This window comes from Microtus pennsylvanicus, chromosome 1 (genome assembly GCF_037038515.1).
Source record: "Microtus pennsylvanicus isolate mMicPen1 chromosome 1, mMicPen1.hap1, whole genome shotgun sequence".
In the NCBI taxonomy this organism is placed as follows: Eukaryota; Metazoa; Chordata; class Mammalia; order Rodentia; family Cricetidae; genus Microtus; species Microtus pennsylvanicus.
The window spans coordinates 221,842,068-221,860,626 of record NC_134579.1 but is presented as its reverse complement, the minus strand read 5'-3'; the positions used below and the strand labels follow the sequence as shown (position 1 = coordinate 221,860,626).

Here is an 18,559-nt window from a genome sequence, read left to right as displayed (position 1 = left end):
ACTCTTTTACTATCATGGCTGAATGACAATAGCAATAGGCACTCACCTTTCCTCATAAACTCTCCGTGGGTTAGAGATTACATGTTCATATGTATATTTGCAATGCCAAATTTATTAGAAAAATTTACTTAGGAAATATTTTGTGTACATTAAGCTGTATAATTAACACATTCTAAAATAAGGGGGGAGATGAAATATGAGTAAAAAAAAGCCCCACAATTTTTCATTCAGAAATGGAAATATAAAAATATTAATGAATAATTTTATATACTTCCAAATGTTTAGAGACTCAAGCCTCTTTCTGACATTTTCATTTATTTTGCTATTATGTGAGTGAGATTCCTTTTTTTAATTGTTAAAATAAAAATTAATTGTTAAATTAATTAAATTGTTAATTAAATTTGTTGTTAAGGCAAAAGTGTTTGACAAAATAACCAATACATCTTATTGATTGTGTGTGCATGTGAATTGGCATTAATGACATCCTTTTTTTATGGTTATGTTAAAATTGCCATTTAGTTTTGGAATCTGAAGGAAATATTCCATAATAAGTATTAAATAAAACAAATATTTATTAATGGTATTGCACAATAACAAAACAAAGTGCTTTCGTATTTAAACTGAAAAATCTTGTCAGGAAATACCTGCTTGGGATTACAATTACTGAATATAAAACCTAATGCATTAAGCTTATGTATTTTAAATTCGTGACTAGAAATATGCCATACTGGGACATCAGCTGGGCAATCACTTACCAAACTGAAGTAAGTGTAGTTTATATGTAGCAAGCTTTCTATCTACATTAAATGTATATGTATATATAGTAAATTATATTGCTCATTTAGTCATTAAATTGCCTTGTTTAGTTATAGTGAAGTTATGTCAGTAGAATGAGCTAGAGATTGAAAGAATTTGCATGTAATATGACCTTTTGGACTTTTTAAAATACATATAATCTGGCAAAGGAAGCTTATTTCATGTACGTACTGTGATGGTTAAACAATAAAAATTGTAGCACTGTACAAATAGAGGGAAGGACGTCAATGATTTCTGGATCACTTTGTTCTGTACTGGGAGACTCTGTACCAAAAATTTCAAGGTCTAGTGCTGCTATTCAATAGCAAAACTCATGATATCATGTGTAAAATCCAAAATGCTGTTCACAACCCCCCTCTCTGTCTTTCTCTTTTTTCTTAAAAACTCTTTTTTAAATACCTGGAGACATCAAACCATTCAAGCATCTTTCGTCTTTAAAAACAGAACTGCTATGAATATTGAATATGAATATTGATTGCGAATATGAAGTAATATATTAGTTATCATACAAGCTGTACAATATGCCTGCATATTTATTTATTTAGGGATAGACAATTTCCCGAGTGATCAGTTATAATTATTTTATGTAATCATCTGACAATATTAATCAAGATTTTTATTGACACTTTAAACTGCACCACCTATAGGCATAAGGACTTTAAAGAGCTTTATTTATTTTCATTGTGTTTTTCCTTTTTTTGATACAAAGTCTCCTATATCTCAGTGTGGTTTTAAACTTGTTTGATAGCTGAAGATGTCCTTGATCTTCTGGATTTTCTCTGTTGCCACAGCCATAATAACAGAATTACAGGAGTGTACTATACATTTTAGGAAATGTTATGATACTATTTTAGGTATTGATGAATGTAACTGAGTAATATCTCACCCTAAACTTCCTATTTAAAGTGTTGAATTATGAAGCTGTAAGGATGACTCAGCAGGTAAAAGCACTTACTGTCCTAACAGAAGGCAATATATCTATATCTTTATATCTCTCTTGTGTTTTTATATCATATGTCCATCAGTAATTTATCTCTATTATTTATTTGTATCAGGATTTACCAAATAAGGGAAAAGTTATTTATATAACCATTGTTTGGAGCTGGAGGTTTTGTAGAGCGGGTCATATCCAAGCTTACCTGTCTTAACAAATCATTGTCTATAGCAGTTCATCTCCATGTTGAGACAAATTATCTCTCAATTATGTTTTGTGTCAGTGAAATCACCTTACATAAGAATCATAGCCTACTGTTCTCATATATAAGTTTGCATCTTTAGGCATATAAAATGTACTTATTTTGAAATAGTCATTATTATGAAATTTCATTATATCTTATGCATAACAATATTGTATAAGTGATCACCTTATTATGAAATTAAAAATATATTGAATATATATTGAATATTTAATTGTTCCTATCCAGAATAGATTCAGTACTATGACTGCATGGAGAAACAGAACTTCACAGTCATGACTGAGTTCATCCTGATGGGCATCACTGACCGCCCCGAATTACAGGTTCCACTATTTGGACTCTTCCTCATCATCTATCTGATCTCACTGCTGGGCAATTTGGGCATGATCCTCCTCACTATGGTGGACTCCAGACTGAAAACACCGATGTACTTCTTTCTCAAACACTTGGCTATCACAGATCTTGGATACTCTACAGCTGTGGGACCTAAAATGTTAGAAAATTTTGTTGTGACCCAAAACACAATATCATATTATCTTTGTGCTGTACAGCTTGCTTGCTTTCTTCTGTTCATTACTTGTGAACTGTTTATCTTGTCTGCCATGTCCTATGACCGCTTTGTGGCCATCTGTAACCCACTGCTCTACCCCGTCATCATGTCACAGAGGACATGTTGGTTCCTGGTGGCAATCCCATATCTGTATGGTTTATTTCTGTCTCTTATTATTACTTTAAAGATGTTCACTTCATCATTCTGTGGTTACAATGTAATCAATCACTTTTTCTGTGACTGTATTCCTTTGATACCTTTGCTCTGTTCCAACACACATGACCTTGAGCTGATGATTCTAATCTTTGCTATTTTTGATTTGATTTCTTCACTTCTAGTTGTTCTTGTGTCTTACCTGCTAATCCTCATAGCCATTCTCAGAATGAACTCTGCTGAGGGAAGGCACAAGGCTTTTGCAACTTGTGGATCACACCTGACTGTGGTCATCGTCTTCTATGGGACTTTGATATCTATGTATTTGCAGCCAAATTATAGTCACTCATTTGATACCAACAAGTTGGCATCCATTTTTTATACAATGATTATTCCCATGTTGAATCCCTTGATCTACAGTTTGAGGAACAAAGATGTAAAAGATGCTGGACAGAGGATATGGAGGAAGATGTGCAAGATTTGACCTTAAAGGTTGCCTATGAAATAAACCATATAAATTCGCATTAGAATTGGGTCTGTTGTGTTCTTTCAGATTATTTAATGAGCAAACATAGGCTTGTATTTACCAGCAGATCATTTTCCTGTGACAGACTTTCAAGGTGGAAGTGGACAACATCTTATTGATGTAGTTAGAACATACTTTGTGAGTCAAAAATTGGCCAACATCTGCAGAAAATTAATTCAAATGCTGCTGCCTATAAGAACACAGGATACCTCAGACACAGCTGTCTTAGGCTGATAACTACAAATATAGAGCAAAGAAAATCATGCTCCTAGGAACCAAAACTGTCCTTCAAGGCCCCACACCCAGAGCAGACCTTGCCATTTCTACCATTATTCGTGGACTAATAAAACTATCTTTTTATTTCAGTCTTCATCATGGTATCTGAGAAAGCCTACAATTGGTCTGACTTCCATTAGTTTTATGGTTAGAATGAAAGAGTTGAAAATTTCTGGGACACTAGTATGTATACAAAAGACAGTCTGCTGATCATGGGATGTTGATATATTATATTGATCGCTGACTTGGCTTGATCTAGAGTCAATGAGAAAAAACAACTATGCATGGATGTCTGTGAGCTTGATTCTTTGTTTGAGTTGTTTGTTTTATTAAGTTACCTTAGCTGGGCAGTTGTGGTGCAAGCCTTTAATCCCAGCACTCGGGAGGCAGAGGCAGGTGGATCTCTGGGAGTTCAAGGCCAGCCTGGTCTACAAGAGCTAGTTCCAGGACAGGTATCAAAGCTACAGAGAAACCCTGTCTCGAAAAACCATAAAAAAAAAAGTTACCTTAGGCAGGAAGACCATATTAAATATGGAGACACTATTTATGCACGGTTCATAGACTCAATAAAACTGAGAATGGGAGCTGTTCACTGCCATTAATCACCATCTGCCACTGTTACCAGGACTCTCAATCTCCTGTTGCCATGACTGCATTTCCTACAACTGAAACTGAGCTCAAGCAAACTATTTCTCTCTAATTTGAATTTGTCAAGATACTTTGTCAAGAAACAGGAAAAGTACAGAAAATAAAGGGACATTTTAGTTTTCATTTAGAGAAAGGCAAAGAAATCCAATTAAAATGTCCTGGATGTGGGAAAAGGGAACACTTCTTCATTGCTAGTGGGAATGCAAGCTGGTTCAGCCCCTTTGGATGTCAGTGTGGTGATTTCTCAGAAAATTAAGAAAACGACCTTCCTCAAGACCCAGTAATACTACTTTTGTGTATATATCCAAAGGATACTTAATCGTGCCACAAGGATATGTGCTCAACTATGTTCATAGCAGCATAATTTGTCATAGTCAGAACCTGGAAACAAGCTAAATGTCCCTCGACTGAGGAATGGATAAGGATACATTTACATAATGGAGTACTACACAGCAGAAAAAAATAAAGACATCTTGAATTTTGCAGGAAAACGGATGGAGCTAGAAAACATCATGTTGAGTGAGGTAACTCAGACACAGAAAGATAAGTGGTTTTTAAATATAAAGCAAAGAAAACCAGCCTACAAACCACTATTCCAGAGAACTTAGACAACAATGAGGACCCTAAGAGAGACATACATAGATCTAATCTACATGGAAAGTAGAAAAAGACAAGATCTCCTTAGTAAATTGGGAGCATGGGGACCTTGGGAGAAGGTTGAAAGGGAGGGGAGAGGTAGGGAGAGGAGAAGAGAAAAATATAGAGCTCAATAAACATCAATAAAAAAATATTTATAAAAGAAAGGAAAGCTGCAAAATTGTGATTCATGGCAACATCCCAATGGGCATCTGTACTTGATAGCATCACCCACGTGGTTCTGGATTTACAGGCATGAAAGGTACACCAATAGAGGGGTTATGGAATATTCCTCTGAAGCTAGGGAAAGAAACCCAGGTTAGGTAATATGTTCCAGCAAAGTCTCTGCATTAAGGAACTGAGAGAACAAAATTTGTGTGGCCAGTGTTTGAAACTATGAAAATAAATCAAGAGTTGTTTTGGAATCCAAGGTACTTGAGGTACAGAGCTATGAAACGTAGAACAAGAACTGTACACAGAAAGCATTACTAGCCTCAGAGGGAGAAACTTGTACATTCATTTATCTACTAGGCTCCTGATCATATCTGAATTCAACTTTCTACTAGTCAAGTTTCAGTTTTCCTTATTATTTTTCATAGTCTCATTTCAGTTCCAAATTCCAAAATCCACTTTCTCATCTGCTAAGAGATCTTTTAGATAATAATAGCATTGCTTGATATTTGAGTTTAACATCCTCAATGTGTGTGTGAACTCACATCTTCAGGCTTCTCTGTCAAGTAGATTTATACAATAAGAGATCTTCCCCATCCAATTTCAACAATTTCAAAACAAAAGATATAAATTATTATGATGGTTAGTATAATAAGCAAATCTAAAGTCAACTGCAAGTTCTCTGTGTGAGTTCGTGCACAACCTCTAGGCAATTCATTAGTTATTCAAATGCTTTAGGGATAGTCATCAAATTGCTTGCAACCCCACGGGGAGAATATTGAAAATCACATAGAAATCTATAAATTGTCCTAATAAATACAGTTTTAAGAAATGCAAGGGAGAGTAAAGAGACAGTTGTCATTCAATTAAAAAAAAAAGGTGGAATGTTTGATGAGATACTCTGTGATGTTATTATCTTCAGGAGTGTTCACATGTGCTCTGGATTTTACATCTAATGTAAGAGTTCCTTTCTGGTTAATTTTTGAGATACGATCCCACTGTACCATAATGCCTGAGGATCATAGATTCTTCCTTTCTTCGTGTTTATTCTCCAGCATTTAGAGATTAATATTTAAACTGTGCATTAGTACTTAAAAAGCATATTTTGTAGAAGTATAATGTTATCAACAGATTTCAAAGGGTACTAGAAACTAAAGTTGAGTAAGTGGAAATTAATATGTTAAAGAGAAAAAAATGAAACAATTTTTATTTTCTTCCAAATATTTAGGCATATAAATGACTCAGAATCTTCTTGTTCTGTTAATGAGAAGGTGAAGGAAATTCGCTATCATTGTCTTATGAAGCACAGAAACATTCTGCTTTACCAGCAGATACTGAAATCTTTTTTTGTTTTTGGATTCTTGGGTCACTTTTAAGCACCACTTTTACGCTGATGGCCAAACTGACTGTACTGTGGAACCTGAGTGATTTTATAAAGTACAATAATAAATACAATAATAAGTAATAGTCACTCTGTAATGCTAACAAAATTTGAAAGTGCAGCACGTTCCTAAGCATTGAATTAAAAAAAATTGTTGAGAAGAGACACATTTTCTTTATTTGCCATATAAGAACATTTATATGTTTTCAATACTTCATGGCTACATCTCACACATCAAAAAATCACACATCAAAAGATTTTAAACTGTTTCTAAATATCATGTTTTAAAGATATCTAATTCTTTAATATGATCTAGTTTGTCATAATTAATAATAGAAAACTGTTTGGGTGAGGCAGAGAATAAGTATTAGGTCATCACACAGATAATATTTCAGATGAGGTGTGTTTTCCTATGATGATATTCATATATATTTGATTATATAATATACTAAATACACTATGCACATTAATATATTATATATCAAACTTGTATTACCTTATTTACTTGCATATAGAGCACACATAAATGATTATGACAACACCTTTTACTATCATTTATGGGTTTTTTCATTTCTTAACTTTTTTTTGACAATTGCTGCTCACAACCAGTATTCTAGATAAATATCCAAAACTAAAATCATTTATCTGTAGTTGTGATATGCTGCTTTATTTCCAGGTTACTAAAATCATTGTGCTATTTGTATTTGGTTGTGTGCTTGCTTGTTTGCAAATTGTGCTGTAACGTATTCAGCGAAAATTTTTGTGGTAAAGTACACAGATAAACACATATCAGTACATAATTTATATAGTTAATTCAATCACTGTAATATTGTACTCATTAATACCAATTTTACATACTGTATAAATTAATTAATTTTCTTATAAAATGTTTCAACCTATGCAGTTTCTCACATGTATTACTATTTTATTCAAAGAAATTTGTATGAGACATAATTGCATAAAACCAATTCAAACGAACTCTTTCCTCAGTTTTCTCAAATTTCCACACATTTTCCAGGTTTCTCAAGAGTAGATTAAATCAAATTTGTGATATTCAAATATACATATATACATATATATTTCAAATACATATTTCAGTTGCAATGTAAATATCCACAATAGATCTGCAATAGTGCCACTAAATTTATACAAATATAAGTAACATCAAAATAGAATTAAAATTATGACTATTATAAGAAAAACTGAAAAAAAACCCAGAATTTTACTTCTCTAATTTTAGTAAGGCAATGAGAATCAGTGGGGAGTGCTCTGGGAAAATTTTAATGTTTGTATATCAATTAACATTTTATCACAGTACCAGAATATATGTCCTACAGAAGAATGTGCATGTAAATAAACTGCTTTCCTTCAAATTTATCTGTGACTAAAGAGGAAAAGCTAGACAATTCTAAAGGAAGAAGCAAGAAGTTAGCTGGGGCCACATGGTGAGGTTTTATTTCAAAACAGTCCTAAGAAGCTCATGATATTCAGTAATAGAATTCTTGCTTAGCATGATGAAGGTCCCAGGTATGATTCCCAGAACACGCAAGCACAAAGATTTCTATAACTAAATACAGTGAAAAAGCAGAATTCTGTCATCTTTCCAGCATGTTAAAGACTTCATTACTTTCAACATAGGCATAGAGCTGTATTAGTATAGAGCTTGTTAAGGTATATGCTGTATACATCCCACGTCCTTGTGAAGGTATCGTATACAATCACAAGTTCTTGTGAAGGTATCTGCTGTATACATCCCACGTTCTTGTGAAGGTATCTGTTGTATACAACACACATTGCATACCATGATGTACACTGTATCTACATAAATAGAGCTTATTTGCATTTATTCATAAAACAGTTTTAATTGTTTTCTGTTTTCATATTTTAAGTTTTCAAATATGTTAAATATTTACAAATGTTTTAAAAGGCATAAAATCTATAGCTTATAGTTACAAGAATAACTTGAAATTGTGATTTATATACTCATTCCTGGAATTTGGCATTAAGAAATCAGAGTCTAAAACTGTAGTGTACTGGATGTATTAATTGTCAATGTTTAATGATTGTGTAGAAGTATGAAAAAATCTTCTTACAGTAATAATTCACTATCATATAGCTAAACCCCAAGAGTCTCATGTTTATTTTAAATTAGTTTTTGTAATTCTATCATCCACATCTGCATTTCCATCATTTTATCTCTCTATTATGCTAATCTATCATCTATTTTTATCTATCATCTCTTTCTTTCATTATGTCCCTCTTTCCTTTTTATCTATTTCCTTCATTCTTTCCTCCCTCCCTTCCCTTATTTATCCCTTGACTTGTTTAAGTTTAGGCAGTTTTTAAACAATTTATTGCCAATAGTATTTCAACTCCAAACTTATGTAAATGAAATATTTGAGACGCTTTATGAGTTTTAATTAGAAAACTGCCGTATGTGAGAAACAAAGTACTATTTGTCATGTGTACTTTGCTGTATGTAAAGAGGATATGCTTTCATTTAAAAGTGTTCTATATTGAATTTTTAACAACTCACATTTAGAAGATATTTACTTAGTAAATGGCTCTAAGGTGACAACGTCTCAAGTGGTTTTTTTTTTCTACAATTTTTTTTTTGTTCAGAATAGAATATGAAATACACCTGCATGGAGAAAGGAAATCTCACAGTACTGACTGAATTCATTCTGAAAGGCATCACTGACAGCCCTGAGTTGCAGACCCCACTCTTTGTGTTGCTCCTCGTTATTTATCTGATCTGTGCAGTGGGCAATTTGGGCATCATCATCCTCACCAAGGTGGACTCCAGGCTGCAAACACCCATGTACTTTTTTCTGAGACACCTGGCTGTCACCGATCTTGGATATTCTACAGCTGTGGGACCCAAAATGTTAGCGAGTTTTGTTGCAGAACATAGTTCAGTCTCCTATTATCTTTGTGCTACACAGCTAGCCTGCTTCCTTCTTTTTATTACTTGTGAACTCTTTATTCTGTCTGCCATGTCCTATGACCGCTATGTGGCTATATGTAATCCTCTGCTCTATACGACTATCATGTCCCAAACAAGATGTTGGATACTGGTAGCAATACCCTACCTTTACAGTGTATTTGTATCTCTACTAGTCACCCTAAGGATATTCACATTATCTTTTTGTAGCTACAATATCATCAATCATTTTTTCTGTGATTGTATCCCCTTGATATCTTTGCTCTGTTCAAACACACTTGAGGTTGAATTGATAATTAGGTTCTTTGCAACTTTTGATTTGATTTCCTCTCTTCTGGTTGTCCTTGTGTCTTACCTGTTCATCTTCATAGCCATTCTGAAGATGAAATCTCCAGAGGGCAGGCGCAAGGCTTTTTCAACCTGTGGGTCCCACCTAACTGTGGTCACTGTTTTTTACGGGACTTTGATATTTATGTATGTGCAACCCAAGTCCAGTCAATCATTTGAGACTGATAAAGTGTCTTCCATATTTTACACTCTTGTTATCCCAATGTTGAATCCCTTGATATATAGCTTGAGGAATAAAGATGTAAAAGATGGCATAGGAAGAACCTGGAAAAAAATAGTCAACAACTTTTCCTAAAAGTTGCATACAATAATAGCCATAAAAGTCTACTTTGAATGTAAACCTAGTTTGCTCTCTTCATAGCAAACATGAATAGGCTCAAGACATGAATACTGGTACAAAAATCCATCTTTATTTACTATAGCTGTATTAGAGAAAAATAAAAAAAATATTTGCTTTACCTCAAGGGAGAGTAATAATTGCAATAGTAGAACTTCAGTACAGTCTGTAGACAATACTACTGGGTTGAAGATCACTTGATAAAAAATATGTGTTAGTGAGTCCTAATTGCGTAGGAAAGCCAAAGAGGCCATGGATTGTGTGGCTTTTTATCCTTACAGTGAAATTTGCAATGTCCATTGTAAGCTCCTATTTGGGTTTCTGCTTTGTGGAAAGGCAGACTTTCTGTTTTAAGCTATACTTCATTTATAAAGGTATCTTAAAATCAAATTTGATTATGACTCAGAATTACTAATTGCAGCTCATGTTGAGAGTTATTTGTGAGAATATGTTCAAGTACTCCTTCTCCAAGGTAAATTTAAATGTCTTTCCTTTTCCCTCACGTGTTCTGTCTTTCATATATGAAACTGCTCACTCTATATTTGGTCACTCAGCAACTGAGAGATATTGCAAGTTGTTGAGTAACTACTCATGTTGTATCTGTACACAAGGAAGTCTATTGGTTGCTAGGTCTATATAATGTATCACTTTCTGCCTTAGGATGGATTTTGATTTGGTACCAGTTTAAACTAGATTCCCACTGACTATTCAGCACTATTGTTACTTAAGCTCTGTAAATTCAAGTGATTCTTATTTAAAATTCATTGTCTTTCTGTCATTCAGTTCTTTTATAAGATGTCTCTCTGCAAGTATGTGTGTGGCTCATTTTAATGCTGATATGTTCTGTTTCATTCATAAATTGCATTATGTTTTTTCACTGGGTTTTGCATTATTTTTTATTCAGTAATTAAACCTGTACAAGATTAAAAAAATACTCTTTTGTTTTAACAATTCTATGTTTAAAGAACATATGGCAGATTAAATATTCATATATAACAAAAAAATTTAGTGAATTAACTTCTGTAGATAACTTTAATTTTTGGTTTTTAAAGAGTATAGATTGTATAACTTAATAAAATATTTATAAAATAATAAAATACATACAATAAAAATAGCCTCCAATTCTACCTTTTTAATAAGTACTGATTTACAAACTATGACAGTGGGAACTACATTGAAAATTGTTTTCACAAACCCTCCTCAGAATATTGAATGTCTCCATTCATGTAAATGAAAGTAGGGTACCGTGTTTTACTAACAAAGAAAATGAACTCAGAATTGTTTAAAACTCACACAGATCAACCATGTTCATAGCAGCATTGTTTGTAATAGCCAGAACCTGGAAACAACCTAGATGCCCTTCAATGGAAGAATGGATGAAGAAAGTGTGGAATACATATTAGAGTACTACTCAGCGGTAAAAACAATGACTTCACGAATTTTGCACGCAAATGGATGGAAATAGAAAACACTATCCTGAGTGAGGTATCCCAGACCCAAAAAGATGAACATGGGATGTACTCACTCATAATTGGTTTCTAGCCATAAATAAAGGACATTGACCCTATAATTCGTGATCCTAAAGAAGCTAAATAAGAAGGTGAACTCAAAGAAAAACATAGTGATCCGCCTGGATATGGGAAGTAGACAAGATTGCCGGGCAAAACCTGGGAACTTGGGGGTGAGGTGGCATGGGGCTAAGGGGAATTGGGGTGAGAAACGTGAGAAGGGGAAGATGGGGGGAGCTTGGGGAAATGGGATGGTTGGGATAAAGGAAGGGTGGACACGGGAACAGAGAAATATATATCCTAATTAAGGGAGCCACCTTAGGGTTGGCAAGAGACTTGACTCTAGAGGGGCTCGCAGGTGTCCAGGGAGATGTCCCCAGATAGTACCTTGGGCAACTGAGGAGAGGGAACCTGAAATGATCCTATCCTATAGCCATACTGATGAATATCTTGCATATCATCTTAGAACCTTCATCTGGCGATGGATCGAGATAGAGACAGAGACCCAAATTGGAGCAACCGACTGAGCTCTTAAGATCCAAATGAGGAGCAGAAGGAGAGAGAACGTGAGCAAGGAAGTCAGGACCACGAGGGGTGCACCCACCCACTGTGACAGTGGAACTCATCTATTGGGAGTTCACCAAGGCCAGCAGGACTGGAACTGAATAAGCATGGGATGAAACCGAACTTTCTGAACATGGCGGACAATGAAGGCTGATGAGAAGCCAAGGACAATGGCACTAGGTTTTTATCTTAATACATGAACTGGCTTTGTGGGAGCCTAGCCTGTTTGGATGCTCACCCTCCTGGACCTGGATAGAAGTGGGAGGACCTTGGACTTCCCGCAGGGCAGGGAATCTGGACTGCTCTTCATTCTTGAGAGGGAGGGGGAATGGAGTGGGCGGAGGGGGAGGGAAATGGGAAATAGGGAGGAGGCAGAAATTTTTTTTTCAACAACTAAAAAAAAAAGAAAGAAAAAAAAAACTCATACAGAAAAAGCAACTCAATCTAGGAAATGCCAAGAGTAACTTGTACTGGAGAACAATAAAAGAAGCATGAAGACATTTCAGCATCAAATATTAAGCACAAATATGTGAATGAGATAAATCAAACTAAAATGCTCATAATAGTTAAAAGAAAAAAATTCAGATTGTAATGTAAATCCAAGGCAGAGTTTCTCAAACTCCCTAATGCTGTGGCCTTCTGATACATTTCCTCATGTGTGGTGACCCCAATCATAATACCATTTCTGTTACCACTTCATAACCATAATTTCTCCACTGTTATAAATCATAATGTAAGTATCTGTGTTTTCTGATGATCTTGAGCAACTCCTATAAAAGCATCATTTGACCCAAAGAGGTTGCAACCCACATTTTGAGAACTGTTGATCTAAAATGTGGGATGTGTTGGGAGCAGTGAGACCCCAGATCCTGAATTGCTTGTAATCTCCTGATCTGAGTGCCTACAGCTGCTCTGAGCACAAGACCTTCAGGAGTTCCTGATGGCAGGAGAGTGGTTTCTGGTGGGTTTGGCTGGGGCGTGGCTATCTCAATATAATCTGCCCCTGAACAAAATAAAGAGGGCATTCTTGGGAAATTCAAGGATGACCCTTGTTTCTCTCTCTCTCTCTCTCTCTCTCTCTCTCTCTCTCTCTCTCTCTCTCTCTCTCTCTCTCTCTCTCTCTCTCTCTCTCTCTCTCTGTGTATGTGTGTGTGTATGTGTGTGTGTGTGTGTGTGTGTGTGTGTGTGTGTGTATGTGTTTGTGTATTTTAATCTCCAGCTCCTTGACCGAAGCTCGGGAACTGGGTGCCAGAGCACAGAGCGCAGACACGGGGGCATGGTGCGGTGCGCGGCAGGATGGAGTATTTGAGAGCTATAACATTTGGAAAGAGGTATAGTCTGTGAAAGAACTCTAAAAGGCAGTGTTTCAAAACAAGTCATTTAAATAATGAACAGTAAATCTAAATGGAAATTTCCTTAAATAAAACAAACTGAAAAAAGATATATTTTAAAATATACAATAGCATTCAAAATACAAATCATAATATTTGCACTACTCCATATTTATTTATTTCAATTAATTTATATGTGTATGTGAGAGTGCGTGTCCACAAACATACAAGACTTTTTGTGCATTATGTGTATATCAGTGTGATCATGAATGCGAATTATCCTAGAACTGAAGTCACAGGCTGTTTTGAGCCACTATTGATTTTGGGGGATTGAACTCAGGACTTCTATAAGAGTAGTCTTGAACTTTCAACTGCTCAGGCACCACTCCTTGTTCCACACTTCCTCATATTTAGAATGGCCATTATTCAAATGCATATCAGTACTCTCTTATAAGAGGAAGGCAGCTAATGAATGTATAAATAATGAGGGACATTTACAAAATGGATGTACTTTAATAATATCTCTTGTTATTAAAGTTAAAATTTCAGCCTTCTATTGACTATGGCTTATATGGATCCTATGTAGCCATCTACAATTTTCTGTAATTTAGCATTATGCTTAGATTCATCTACTTTATTACATATTATAGAATATAATTTTTTAAGGTGGATGATATTTTAGTGACTGCATCGCATTTTATATACCAATTCATTTATTAATGGATATTTAAATTGTTTTATTTCATAACTTGATAAAATTAATTATATGTTATGAATAGTTCTTTGAGCTTATAATGCAAATAATTTTGGATAAAACCAGACATAGGTTTGTTGGTCTTAAAATTTAGTTATTAAAAGTGTAACACAAATGTCATGACAATTAATGGACAGTCTCCAGACATTTCATTAAGCATTCTGACATTGTGGACTAATCAAGAAATTGCCTGTCACATCCATGGGGAGACTCTAGAGTTTGAATAAATATTCAAAAGCTACCACACAACACTCTGCATTAACTGATGCATGGGAGAAACGTTGAGGCATTTTCATCACAGGTAAGGGAAGCAGGATGGTTTATGATATCAGTAACTACAGATAAGAACACAATGTGCTCTGACTTTGCGATCAAACGTTGCTGTCCATTTTTATTTCATTTGTGTCTTTTCTCCTACTCTCTGGTGGCTGAACAAGAAGATGCCCCCATCACTTTAAGTTACTGAAAAACTTGATAAGCAACCTAAAGTATAAAAATTTTACCTGTTCTTAGAAAATATTTAATTTTCTGTATCTGTGATGTAAATTCTGATACATGCAAATGTGAAAAGAGATGGTTTAATATTAAATCATATGAATATTTCCAAGGTGGAAATTCCGTCATTTTAATGTGCTTTTAAAGAGTTAAGCTTTGTGATTACAATGTTTCCTATAATCAGCTCAAAAATATCTTAAACTATGTAGGTAATGGCACTGATGAGATGATGCATGATACATTTATATTAAACAGGTGTTCTACATCATATTGACATAAAAACAATTATTTGTATTAAGAGAATTTTAAAAAATCACTTTTAGTGACACTGATAAAACATTGTTCATTTTATACAGTCATTTCTCTATACATTTCTAGGACTGTTGTTTTAAGAATTAAATTTGATTAATTAGAAAATAATTTTAAAAGTATATTGTAGTCCATTAAATCTTAAATTACTAGGGTGAAGAATATATGCATTCCTTTAACATACAGGATTACTGGTCCATGCAAGTGATGTATTTTATTTTTTAATATATTATTATTACTAGATAATAAAACAAAATAAAAGAACAAAATAAGATTTAAAGACTTTCTCATTGCAATTTTGGAAGGTACTTCTATAATATTGTAAAAGTATATCCTTGCTGTGTTTATATAACAAAGGCTTTCACCTGGGATAGTGTGGACTTTCTCTATACTGACATACCTTAGTGCAAAAGACAATGTGGGTATATATATATATATATTTGTAGAAAACACCTCTTTCAGATACAGTGACTAATTTTAAAGAAATATTACATCTTCAGTTGTATCACCTGCTATAAACTATAGGCAACTATACTATAAAAAGTTATTTATGTGTTTCATAAATGTAAATGTAAATATAAATATTTATAAAATACAAACTGTGTAGTGATGGAACCTACGTTGAATATGCTACAACAGTAGTCTGTGTTTTTACCTATAATACATTGCTCCAGGCAGATGTGCGCAATATTTTTTACCTTATCATAGAAAATATAATATAGAAAAAATATTGTAGAAAAAATATCTGTATTATTGATGTTATTGAGTTAATTATTGTTACTAAATGAAACTGAAGCATATGAAAAAACAGTGCAATGAAAATCCATTAGATATATATTTAATAATTGAAGTCTTAAAAATATTTAATCATAATTTAATTTTAATTTTATTTACCTATATCTACATAACTTTATTTATGCTCTGTATATGTGTGCACATTTGCATATATATGCTTGGGTAAGCTATCTATCATCTATCATTTATTAAGAACATAACTATAGAAGCTTGTAAAATTTTATATGGATTATTGGTATAGATATTATTTGGAGATGATTAAGAAATACATACGGTGTTTAACAGACTAAACATCTACAAAACCTTAGAGAACAGTTACCATTCATATTGACATTGGAATTATCTAACGGTATCTTGAAGTCATATTTTTCATTAAAATCACAATGAATGAGAAATACAAATTATTTTTTTCTGTCTCTTTATCTGCATATTCCTATGAGCAAATGTACTTATTTCAAATAGTAACTTAGAAATGTTAGATATTTCTTACTTGCAATCTTAAACAATAAATATTTTTCAGGTAATCAATACTGAAAGACATTTAATATTTTATTGCTTCTATTATAGCAGTTTTTATGATAAGAAGAATGGAGAAACACAACCTCTCAGTGGTGACTGAATTCATCCTAATGGGCATCACAGATAACCCTGCGCTCCAGGCCCCATTGTTTGGTTTATTCCTTATTATCTATCTGATCTCAGTGATTGGCAACTTGGGGATCATCATCCTCACCAATGTAGATGCCAAACTGCAGACACCGATGTACTTCTTCCTTAAACATTTGGCTTTTACTGATTTTGTTTATTCAACAACTGTGGGACCAAAAATGTTGGTAAACTTCATTGTAGATGAAAATGCAATCTCCTATTATCTTTGTGCTACACAGCTAGCTTTTTTCCTTCTGTTTATTGGCAGTGAGCTTTTTATTTTGTCTGCAATGTCATATGACCGGTATGTGGCCATATGTAAGCCTCTGCTCTACACTGTTATCATGTCCCATAAAGTATGTTGGGTCCTAGTCACAATTACCTATCTTTACTGTACATTTATGTCCCTTGTTGTTACCATAAATATTTTCTCTTTATCCTTCTGTGGGTACAATGTCATTAATCATTTCTTTTGTGACTGTATCCCTTTGATATCTTTGCTTTGCTCAAATACCCGTGAAGTTGAACTGATAGTTATGATCTTTGCAGCTTTTGATTTGATTTCTTCCCTTGTGGTTGTTCTTATGTCCTACCTGCTTATTCTCATAGCCATTCTCAGGATGAACTCTGCTGAGGGCAGACGGAAAGCTTTTTCCACCTGTGGGTCCCACCTGACAGTGGTGATAGTGTTCTACGGGACGTTGATATTTATGTATGTACAACCTGAATCTAGTCATTCCATTGATACTGACAAAATATCATCCATATTTTATACTCTTATTATCCCTTTGCTGAATCCCCTGATCTATAGCCTGAGGAACAAAGATGTTAAAGATGCCCTACAAAGAACGTGGCAAAAATTATTCAGCATATTTTCTTAAAATTTACATGTAAAATTAACCCCTCCAACCAGATTTGAATATGGGCCCATTCTGTTTTCCTACGTAATGTACAAGAAACAAGAGTGTGCTCAACATGTACTTAACTACCTCAATTCTGGTGATAATCAAATTCTCATATGTAATACTTGCATTAGCAGAGAATGGTTTCCTTCAGAGCATTTTATATTTGAAATCTAACATCCAAGCCTATTGCAAAATACAAGCAAACTTGGTGTCTATAGAATTGAAGTTTTATATCTAAAGAGACATATGATGCATGAGAGAGAGAAAGCACACTGTGTACAAAAGAGGACTTTAAACATTCTTGTGGAATTCTCTATTTAAATAAACATTCTGACATTTGAAAGTATTGGCATGTACTTATGTTTTTTGAAATTAAGATTTTTTAATTTATCTTTGTTTTTGTGTATTTGACAGTTTCATACATTTATATAATTCACTTTAATTATTGTCACTTCCATTCTTGATTCCCTCATCACCCTCCTTCTCTACCTGAAACCCTTCTTTTCAAACATCCCCCCTTCTACTTTCTTCTTTGTCATGTGTTATTCATTGAGTTTAATCAGAATTACTTGCTCAAAGTTGGGTAACAGATTGTTTAGTAGACTTTGGGTAAGCTATTTATAGCTGCACCACCCAAGAAAATGACAGTCAATTTCTTTCCTTTAGGAAATAATGGAGTCTCAGAGTCTCACCCAATATACACTGGAATGTTGGCGAGCCTAGTCTTGTGTATTTTAATACAGACAACCATAGTTCATGTATTAAACATCAATGTCATGTTCAGAAGACATGATTTACTCACCCCAACTCTTGATTTCTTTCTACTCCCTCTTCTGTGATATCCCCTAAGCAATATAGAGACGATAGAGAGAGAGAGAGAGAGAGAGAGAGAGAGAGAGAGAGAGAGAGAGAGAGAGACAGAGAGAGACAGAGAGAGAGACAGAGAGAGAGACAGAGAGAGAGAGGTCTCATTCAAGGGCAAGCACACTATCACCCCTTATTATCAGGGTTTTTTTTTAATCAGTATGTTTTCCTGAATTAAGTGCATCCATCTAGTAATAAACATAATTTTAATAGGTACAAAGAGGATATTTATTGCATATGTACTTTATCAGCTAACTAAAATCATGATATTCTAAGGCTTAATTGTAAAAAATACTGAAGGATAAAAATTGAGTAGCATTTCATATTGAAAGGCTTATTTTAGTAATCTGAAATTTACAACTTTTTGCTAGCTCATCAGTTCAAGTTAATTTTAATGTTTCTAT

General features: G+C 34.0%; 3 protein-coding genes across 3 annotated transcripts; all 3 read left to right on the top strand.

The window, feature by feature from the left end:
- Nucleotides 1–2,263: 2,263 nt before the first annotated feature.
- LOC142842660 (olfactory receptor 8K3-like) lies at nucleotides 2,264–3,199 on the top strand. Its single transcript, XM_075959352.1, has one exon. It carries the CDS (start codon nucleotides 2,264–2,266, stop codon nucleotides 3,197–3,199), a length of 936 nt encoding a protein of 311 aa, XP_075815467.1.
- Nucleotides 3,200–8,998: 5,799 nt separating this feature from the next.
- LOC142842659 (olfactory receptor 8K3-like) lies at nucleotides 8,999–9,940 on the top strand. The gene has a single exon (XM_075959351.1). The coding sequence runs from the start codon at nucleotides 8,999–9,001 to the stop codon at nucleotides 9,938–9,940; it is 942 nt and encodes a 313-aa protein (XP_075815466.1).
- Nucleotides 9,941–16,325: 6,385 nt separating this feature from the next.
- LOC142842658 (olfactory receptor 8K3-like) lies at nucleotides 16,326–17,267 on the top strand. The gene has a single exon (XM_075959350.1). The coding sequence runs from the start codon at nucleotides 16,326–16,328 to the stop codon at nucleotides 17,265–17,267; it is 942 nt and encodes a 313-aa protein (XP_075815465.1).
- The last annotated feature ends 1,292 nt before the right edge of the window (nucleotides 17,268–18,559 follow it).

Bases quoted from the DNA above. Each gene is read 5' to 3' on its own strand.
- LOC142842660 (XM_075959352.1), top strand. From the start codon at position 2,264: ATGGAGAAACAGAACTTCACAGTCATGACTGAGTTCATCCTGATGGGC.
- LOC142842659 (XM_075959351.1), top strand. From the start codon at position 8,999: ATGGAGAAAGGAAATCTCACAGTACTGACTGAATTCATTCTGAAAGGC.
- LOC142842658 (XM_075959350.1), top strand. From the start codon at position 16,326: ATGGAGAAACACAACCTCTCAGTGGTGACTGAATTCATCCTAATGGGC.